This window comes from Artemia franciscana, chromosome 3 (assembly GCF_032884065.1).
Source record: "Artemia franciscana chromosome 3, ASM3288406v1, whole genome shotgun sequence".
In the NCBI taxonomy this organism is placed as follows: domain Eukaryota; kingdom Metazoa; phylum Arthropoda; class Branchiopoda; order Anostraca; family Artemiidae; genus Artemia; species Artemia franciscana.
In genome coordinates this window covers 43,360,619-43,370,914 of record NC_088865.1, presented here as the reverse complement: position 1 = coordinate 43,370,914, position 10,296 = coordinate 43,360,619, and the positions used below count along the sequence as shown (strand labels likewise).

The 10,296-nt window shown below is 34.1% G+C and overlaps 1 protein-coding gene across 4 annotated transcripts in view; it reads right to left on the bottom strand.

Annotated features, from left to right (window-relative positions):
- Positions 1-579: 579 nt before the first annotated feature.
- Positions 580-10,296, bottom strand: part of LOC136025294 (uncharacterized) — an 84,374-nt gene continuing 74,657 nt past the window's right edge. For all 4 annotated transcript variants that reach the window (XM_065701182.1, XM_065701180.1, XM_065701181.1 and 1 more), the window contains 2 exons: positions 7,683-7,805; positions 580-811 (listed from right to left, as the gene is read on the bottom strand). In XM_065701182.1, the coding sequence (XP_065557254.1) occupies positions 614-811; positions 7,683-7,805 (321 nt within the window). In that variant the 3' untranslated portion in view covers positions 580-613. The remainder of the gene's footprint in view (positions 812-7,682; positions 7,806-10,296) is intronic.

Below are 10,296 nucleotides of genomic sequence, written 5' to 3'. Positions count from 1 at the left end.
AAAAATAAAAAAAAATCTTTTGGTTCTTGGTTCTAAGATGGTTTTTGTTTCGTTTTTCCTTTTCTTTTCGGTTTTTTATGATTAGAGGTTCGTCATATTCTTTTGTTTATTTATTATTATTTATTTCCTTTTTTGTTTGTTTTGTTCGTTTGTTATGAGTTTTGTTTGTTATATGTGTGGTCGCCCAGTACCAAGTGCTTTTATGTCTTTCTTTGTGAATCCACTTGGATTAATGTTATGCGTTTCATCGCTCTGTAATAAAATGAATTGAATTGAATACAATAGTGCTTATGAACAGGCCTACCCATATTTATAGTTTAACTTGATGTCACAAAGGGATTATTAACTCAATACTGTATTTAATAGCTCATGCTTTGTAATGGTTATGGTAGCCTTAATAAAGCCTATCGTAGAGTCTAGATTTCGTTTATAAGAGTGTCGTACTAATAAACTTTTCATGGTGCTTTGATGTAGTTCCTGGAGTGGTGCTTGAAGATTTAGGTGGAGTGACCAAACTTACATATTAAGCACCAGATAGATATGGATTTTAACAGTTCCTAGAAATAAGCTTTGATCTAATTGTTTGAACTTCATAACACAACTTGTGTCATTGTTAATAGTAGGATACCATATTTATAATAACCTCAGCAATATATTCATTATTGGTGTGTAGTTTCTCTAAGTGAGTTCGACTTCTAGTACGAAGCTTCTTGCTCTGATAAAGATGCTCAATTTTCTCTTCCCAGAAATGGCTTAAAAGTTTGCCCAGATTTTTATCTTCAGATTTTAAAGACAGTACATCTTTTGCTATCTGAAAAAGAAAAATGACTTAGACAAATACAGACTAGATAAAATGTGTCTACATCAGACAACACATTTACAAGAAATACATTGGGGAAGGTCAGTATATATGATAGGGCTGGAGTTGCTGTTGGCCTGGCCCAAGTTAAATAGTCTTTTCCAGGGCTATTCAACTTGGAAACTACGGTCGACACCTGCGCATCAAAAATCCTCGTTTTTGTCCATAATCCTCAAGGCACTGCTTTGCAATTTCCAAATACATCACTGAACAGGAATAGGACGAAATATAAAGTTCATAAGTGTTCCGTAGTTTTGTATTGAGTGAAAGGAAGGGGACAAAAGCTAAATATGTTCTAAGTGACCGGTTGGGCTTTGCCTGAAGTGCACGTAATTGACTTGCCGTTTTTTTTTTATTTTGTTCGTATTCTCCGGAAATGTCCGGTGCTCTTGGATTTACGGGAAATTTATTTGCATGGGATTAATTTGATGCTTCCGGGTATTCTACAAAATAGTAACCCAACCACAATATTTCGAGTGGGAGTATATATAGATAAATGTTTAATAAGAAGAAAAAGTTTTATATGAATAATTTCTTTTGTAGTTAGATTAGGTACTTTTTGCGTTGAATTCTGTTTTTTTGTGCGTGTTCGTACTGTTGTTAATTTCCTTGCTTGTTTGTTATTTATTTATATTTTTGTGTGTATATGGCCCACGGGTTTTTGAAATACACCTATCTATCTATCTATCTATCTATCTATTTGTTTATGATCTTTATGGGAGGGGAGCGGAAGTTATTAAAACCTTGGGTAGGGCATGGACCTCAGTTCCCTATTATTGGTGACGGCGACCAACTGGTGTCACTGGATTAAAGGAACGGCTTTTCCGAACAGTAATCATAAAGTAATATCTATTAATAAAATAATACAGGTACATTAATTTCAACTTTCTTTTTTTTCGGGTCACTTTGAGAATCTTAAGATTTAAAAACAGAGATTATCTTCCGTATATGAAGGGGTTAATCACCTCCGAAATAATTTGCTCTTCATGCTAAAGTTCTTAGCACTCCTAAAAAGCTTAATGATTTAAAATCTTAAAATCTTAAAAATCTTAAAATCCTAAAATCTTAAGATTTCATCATCCGAGCTATGCATCGTCCTTATTTGTTATTTACACCAAGTTGAAATGGTTTTAGAATTATTTGAGCTTGATACAAAACGTAACGGTATTACACAAATTTAAACGTCTGATTCAACAGGATTTGGGAAGGAGTTGGCAATGTGTGGCACTGGTGTTAGTAATAAGAAACGTTCTTCAGCTTTTGTTGAAAATTAAATAAAATTTTCAACTCAAAGTAAGGAACAACATCAAAACTTAAAAACAGAGATTATCTTCCGTATATGAAGGGGTTAATCACCTCCTAAATAATTTTCTCTTCATGCTAAAGTTCTTAGCACTCCTAAAAAGCTTTTTATCGTAGACAGCGCAATACCGCAGCCAAAGTAAAGACCGATGTTGACGAGCTTATTATTTATTTATGCAATTTTTTAATAACAGGGTGTTTTTTATAGAAAAAATTAACGTAGAAACTTTGAAAGGGCCTTGTTCGATTGGAAATTGAATGTTGTATTACACTTTTTAATTGTCAAAAGTGACTGCAAAGCAACCCTTCCCCCACGCTCATCATTTCCTCAAACGACTCCAATCATAATTGTGAGATAACCATCTTGTTGAACATTGTTAAAAGATCTAGTAAGAATTAAAACCCCCGCCCGACTCGGGTTGTAAGCGAGACTTGTAAGCTATACCCCGAAGGCTGTCATGTTCTTATGGAAAGGGTGGTCACATAGGTCATATAGGATTCAGAGGGAGCTCCTAAGATCGAAAATTTGAAGTTCTAGAGCTCTTCTTAAGAGTCAAAGCAATTGGAGGGCAACTAGCCCCCCTTAAGTCCTATTTTCTCCAAATGTATCCAGTCAAAACTTTGATAAAGCCATTTGTTCAAAATATAGTCCAAAGATCACACAAATGTTGGCGTTGACACACCCAGAGCCGGGGGTCAGGGGCGGTGAGTTATACCCCGTGGCCATATAAGTTCTTATAGAAGGGGTGGTCGTTTAAACTTTAGATGAGGCTTATTTGACTTGAAATGGAAAGTTCTAGTTCTTCTTTAAGAGTAAAAAGGACGGAGGGTGGAAATCTCCTCACCCGAACCCCTCTTTCTTCCGAACGCATTTGATCGAAGTTAGGGATGTAAGTTATGCCCTGGGGCATATAAGGCATTAATGGAACGAACAGTCGTGTAAACTTCGAATGGGGCTCATTTGATTAGAATTCGAAAATTCTAGTGCCCTTTTAAAGAGTAAAAATGAAATTAGAGCAACCACCCCCAACTCAAAAAATACGCATTCCACAAAACATATCTGATCGAAATTTTAAGTGAACTATTGTGTTCGCTCCAAATTCAGAATGGTGTGCAAATTGAAATTTACTTTCCAAAAAGACAAAGGACAGTCAGGTGAGCCTTTCAGTGCATATTGAGGGGACTATTGAACTATATCAAAACACGTTTTGTGAATACGGATTATCAAAAGAGCGCAACTCAGGATTGACTGAGTATATTAATTTGTAACTTTCAGGAAAAATTGAGACAGACGATAAAAAAAGGCTATATTTGCATGCAACCACTACTACTTCATCTACTACCGCCATTACTGCTACTACTAGTACTTCTATCACACTTTTCAATTTCCACTATTGAGGGGAAGTTTGAACTTCCCCTCAATAGTCCAAAGACACTATGTACCGGCACATTGTTAAAAGACCGTATCTTAATAATTGATATGGGTATTAAGTTAGAATTTACCGAAAATACTGAAAGGGTACAATCATGTCACTAATAGTGTTATCACTGCTACACTTACTACTAATGCTACTACTGCTTGAACTACTACTTCTATTGCAACTACTTGTATGGCTAAGAATATTATGATGAAAATTTCAAGAAGTATATGAATATTTAGGTCATCAAAAGAACATATTGTCAATTTAATTTGCAATGGCTGATTGTATTAAGTTGAAGCCTCCCAGACTGGATAAAAGGGATGCTCAACTGTAGGTCAATACGTTAATGCTACTGCTGCTACTAGCTCTACCATTATTACTATTAGTATTAGTAATACCAATGCTACTGCTCTGACTACTATTAAAACTGTGTCCATGGATATGGAAAAGGAACTTTCAGGGAACTTTGAGGAGAGGGGCTGAAAATTATTACCACTCACTGTCCTATATACAAGTTTTGAAAAGGGTGTAACAGAATTATAATAGGAACAGTATGGTGTGTGAAGTTGAAACTCACAGGGCTTGTTGTATGGATGCTGAACTAACCAAAAGGAAATACTCGCAACCTAATGCTACTGCTTCTGCTCATATTTCTACTACTGCTACTATTATTACTACTTCCACTTCTACTCCTGCCACTAAAGCTAAGGCTACTACTTTTATCTCTACTGCTACTGTTATTACTGCTGGCACTACTGCTGTTGCTATTAAATCTAAAAGCATTAGGGCAAAAATGTGAGAAATATTGAAACTACCAACTAAATCAAAACACACGATGCCCAACCTGGTTGTCAAGGGACGTATCAGAAATGCTTCATGAACGCTTAATGGTATTAAGTTGAAACTATCAGCGTGTGTCTAAGCGGATCTGGATGAAAATAAAGGTCCTTTGCGCATACTGTTACTTATTCTACTACGACTATTGCTACTACACATTCTAAGAGCATTAAGGTGAAGCTTTCAAGGAATATTTAGGTGAATTTTGAAATACATCAAAACGAACTATGAGGATGTAGAATTTGAAAAGATGATGAAGCAATATCTCAAAAACGGTTTACATTATTAAGTTAGACACTTAAGGGTAAGTTGTAGCTGATTTTGAAATAGCCAGAAGGCACGTGTGTATACTATTGATGCTACGCCTACAGTTACACATGTTGTTTTAAAACAAAATCAAAAGGCGGCGTATCTATGGTTGCCAATAAGACACCTCAGAGATATATCGAGAATGACTGGGGGTATTACGCTGGTACTTTCAGGGCTACTACCATTACTATTTCTGCTCTTATAATTAAAATAAAATCGAAAGAATGTAAATGCATCTAGGCTGTCAAGGATCATAGATATAAATTCTTGGGAATGGTATTAAGTTTTCGTTCTTAGGTCTACTTGAGGAGGTATAAAATAAAATTAAACAATACTGTTCTTGTCAGGATTAAAATTCGTTTGAAAAGTATCTCCAACACACAAATAGCAAGCCAAATTATGGATTCTTGTAGAAAAAAAAACTGGGAAGATATTAAAAAATAAATTTCACGAAAAAGATTATTTCAATAAAAGCGAACAGAAACTATTTAAAATGAACAGAAACTACTTTTTTCCAATAAAACTAGTTTTTCAAAGAAAAGTAACCGATAGAGCTCCATTAAACCAAGAATGAACAAAAATGAAGTCAAATAATCTTCGAAGCGTAAGACTAACACAAATCACCATCAATAAATAAGTGAACTAAAAACCAACAGGCAGTACAATAAATAACTGTGTCAAACTTAAAACGAAAAAAAATTAAATGAATAGTGCTGACAACCCCCATGCCTTCTTAAGACTAGAGCATTATTTGTACTTTACTGAAAAAAATTACCATAAACTGTCAATACAATAAACGTATATTGATAATTTTTCCTTATTTAAAAATCTTTTTATGTATGACAGTAAAAAAAAAAAAAATATCAAAAATGTATTTTGCTTTCAGCAGTGTGCAAATTATGTTCTGGTCTTAAGAAGGCTTGGAGTTGTCTTCCCCACTAATGCTATTTTCAGTCGTTTGGAGTTTGGCTTGGTTATTTATTGTAATTTATGTTCGTTTCGGGTTTCCCTTTTCATCTGCAATTGCTTTTTCTCGTTTTTTGGTTCTTCTTCTCTCTTTTCTTTAAGAAGTTTGCATTTTCAGTCGGTTTCTTTTGCGTGACAAATAAGGCGCATCAAATTCTACCTCTTTGTCTACTTCTGTTAAAAGTTAAGGACCCGTGTAATTTGTTTACTAAGTAAAAAAATTCTACGCTCCTAATTGACCATAATATCCTAATTAGCCGTGGCAGCATCAGTGGACATAGGCCAATTTTTCAAAAGGGAAAGAACACTAGACATTTTGAAGGAAATAAAGCTATTGAAAAATAATATTTCTGTAATACACATGAAGAAGAGATGTACTATGAAATATGTGAAAAAATTGTAGAAAAAACGAAGAGTTTCAATTAAAAACATTCTAAGTTTGAGCATAATGTGTTAAACAGAAATCTTCAATGACGAAATTTACTCCGGTTATATATGACCCGTAATATATCAGCTTATTTGCTTTAATATCCATTGAGCAAGAGCTGGGACGAAACAGTCGACCTTAATCGTTCATTTGCGGCATTTAAAATCTTAATTCAACCGTTAAAACAAAAATTTCCAAACAATTATTGATTTTTCATTAAGAAACAGCAAATAGCTGTTAAATTGTTATGATTATCTGACAACAACTAATACATTTAGAATATAATCTTTTTTATTACCCGAATGTTCTATAGTTTAATGGCTGAACAATTTGGAGGGAGCACACAGTAGGCTAATGCTTTTGCTAAGGATATCAAAATGTCTTGAGCTGGCCTCGTTCCCAACTATAAAAATAATTAGAGGCTGGCCTCTCCTCATTTATTTTGAGCCCTACTCGTTATTGAGCCCTACTATATTCAAATCTTTTTACCTTAATAAATAAGTTATATAATTAAGTAATAGAATGTTCCTTAACATTAGTATAAACGCAAATTTGAATTTTAGTTTAACTTATTTTGTGATTAATTTCAATTGACGCTTTAGAACGTCCTAATGCTATTTTTTAAATTTCTGATAAATGCCAGAGTTTGTCCTTGACATGTTCCACAAATTTGCACAAAATTTTGAATGTCGTGACGATTCAGAATTCTGATAATGGTGAAAATAGTCCTGATAAATTGAAATAACAAAAAAATCTACAGCGACATAACAAAATCTCTATGTTTATGGTTTTGTCGCCAAGTAAAGGCAGTCGGTGAATAGAAATTTGTTCTAATATAAGGAGAAATGGAAGCGAGAAGGAAGTATTTTGGAAAAATCCAGCATAGTGAAGCTTCTTATTAATACATAATGTGTGTGAGTGTTAATAAAGCCCTTGATCACCTCTTATTTGTTACTAAAGAGCTGAAGTTGGTGAAACTTGAGGTTTTTCGCATTTATGAGGGAGAGACATGTTTTTTTCAAAATTATTTAAAAAGGGTTTTGGGTCTATAAGATGATTGGGTGAGTTTGTTCAGATAGCCATGAAATGTAGGGAGGTATCTTTAATGAGTGTATAGGTCTGTGTGTCATTTCCATTTCTGTATGTGATATATAACCATTTTATATTATGTAATAATCATAATCTATAATTATGATTCTTAATGCCGTAAAATATTAATTGATAAAATTATAACCGAATAGAATTATAGTTGACTATAATATTTATAATCATTATTCCATTTTATTATGTAATTATAAATGGTATTTTTTTTTTTTTTACTTGTTCAACTTTGTTTAGCTATATTCCATGGGGCTTTCGTGTTAAACAGTATTATCTAACAATCTAACAATGCTATTGGAAAAAATAATTGTAAAGACAATAAAGCAAAAAGAATTTGTTGGTAGTAAGGCTCAGGCTAAAGATGGTTAAGGTATTATTTGGCAGGATGGTTCGACTGAGCTGAAGCCAGCTCAATTAAACATATAACAAAGATTTAAATGTAAATTTTTGATAGCTTTACCTGGTTTAGTTCTTCATTTATTGGCTTTAAGAGATGCGGCTCTTGCGAAGCTTTCAGTTTGTCTTTTAAAATGCGATGTAAACTTCTAGATACTACAAGACCCAGCAAATTTGAAGTCGTTTTCTGAAAAAAAACTTAAATAATTAAAAGGTAAACGTAAATAATTTTACTTCTTTACTTGGTTTAAAAAAAAGAATAATTTTGATGACAATAAACCTTAAGCTAATTAAGATGTCCTATCAGACAGTTCGTCGTAACGACCTGTAAGTAAGGAGCAACCCGGCTCAATAGTAACCGAAACTCTAAAAAAAGATTTTTGATGCAAATAGATACATTAAAAAAATTGGGTTATTATGCTAATTTTTAAACATATAAGTTTCATCAAGTGTAGTTCTACCCATCAAAAGTTACGAGCCTGAGACAATTTGCCTAATTTTCGAAAAAAGGAAGAAGATCCTCTAAAAGTTATAGAATCTTAATGAAAATGACTCCATCAGATTCAGTATATAACTGTACTCTACTGTACTGTAGAGTTCTCTACTGTAGAGCTTTCAAGCTCCTATCTACAAAAATTGGAATTTTGGATTTTTTGTCGGAAGAAAGATGACGGACGCGTGTTTTTTTTTCAGGAGTAAGCGTAATAACCCAGTGGTTCTCGAATGTCGTGATAGGGCCCTTTCGAACGGACATTAAAACTCTAGTGCCCTTTTTAAGTGACCAAAAAAATTGGACGGCAACTAGTCCCGCTCCCAATCCCACTTTTTTTCTCAAGGTCACCGGATCAAAATTGCGAGATAGTCGTTTTGTTCAATATAGTCGTAAAGTCGAACAACTATGTCTTTAAGGACTTCATCCCCCACAGTCCTCGGGTGAAGGCCTGCAAGTTATAAACTCTGCCCATTGTTTACATATAGTATTGGTTATTGGGAAATATCCAGATATTTTTAGGGGAGATCTTTCTGGTGGGGGGGGGGTCAGGGTAGAAGATTACGTGGGAGGATATTTCCATGGAGCAATTGTTCACGGGGAAGAGAATTTCCATAAAGGGAGCGCTGGATTTCCCAATATTATTTAAAACAATAAGAAATTAAATTTAAAAAAACAGGTTTTTTTCAGCCGAAAGTAAGGAGCAATCTTAAAACTTAAAACGAACAGAAATACTTACGTATATGAGGGAGTTTGCCCCCTCGTGAACACCTCGCTTTTTACGCTATAGTATTTTCGTTATTTTCGAAAGAGCCAATTATTCTGATTAAACGATCTTTGGTATTTCGTGGGCATTCTTAAAGAATAGGAACAAAATTCAAACTTTAGCGTAAAGAGTAGGGTATTGCGAGGGGGCGAACCCCCTCATATTACATATATGAGGGATTTTCTTCCCCTCGTCAGTATCTCACTCTTTGCACTAAACTTAAATTTTTTTTATATAATTGCCAATATAAACAATAATTTGTTTGTGTTATTTTGGTCAATCTTACCATTTAACATTACCTTAAGCAGCTTCTTAACTATTATTTTTATGTCAAAATAAACCAAAGATATTGTGTTTTCGGCTTTTGCTTTTTATTGAATAAAAAAACAAGTTTTTTCCAACTAAAAGTAAGGAATAACATTAAAACTTATAACGAACTGAAGTTATTCCTTCTAATTATTTAAGAACGACTCTAGACACACAAGGACCTTTAAATTAGAATAATATGCTTTTTACACATTCGCAAACACTTTAGTGTAAAGAGCGAGGTACTGAGGAGGGGAAACTCCCTCATATACGTAATAGCAACCAAAAGAAAAATCTGAGAAAATTATAGTTTAAACAATTTGTGGTAACGAAGTGTAAGTAAGGTGCGACCCAGCTCAAAAGTAACCGAAACTCTAAAGAGCGGTTTAAAAATGGATTTTGATACAAATAACTACATTAAAAGAATTGGCCTTTTAATCTGATTAAAATATATGAAATTCATCAAGTTTAGTCTTACCTATCAAAGGTTACGAGCATTTTTGAAAAAATAGGGGGAACCCCCTAAAGGTCAAGTTACCTTAATGAAAATCACAGCAGCAGATTCAGCACATCAGTGAACTCTACTGTGTAGGTTTCAAGCTCCTATCTGCAAAAATGTGGAATTTTGTATTTTTTGCCAGAAGAAACATCAAGGGTGTGTGTTTATCTGCTGTTTTTTTCCCAGGGGTGATCGTATCGACCCAGTGGTCCTATAATATCGAAAGAGGGCTGATTCTAACGGAAATTAAAAGTTCTAGTGCATTTTTAAGAGACTAAGAAATTGGAGGGCAACTAGGACACCTCCCCTGCTACTTTTTTTTCCCAAAACCATCCGATCAAAATTTTGAGATAGTCATTTTATTAATCATAGTTTAAAGCCCCAGTAAATATGCCTTTGGGTATAACATGGCTCTCCCCCCGCCAAAACCAAGGGAAAGTTCTTTAATTTATAATATTTGCCCATAGTTTACGCATAGTATTTGTTATGGGGATGTATACATACAGTTTTGAGTGGGGGGGGGTCTGTTGGGGGGGTTTTTTACGGGGAATTTTCCACGAGGAAGAAAGTTTCCAGGGAGTGAGCTTGTCAGGGGAAATTATACTTGCCAGAATTCT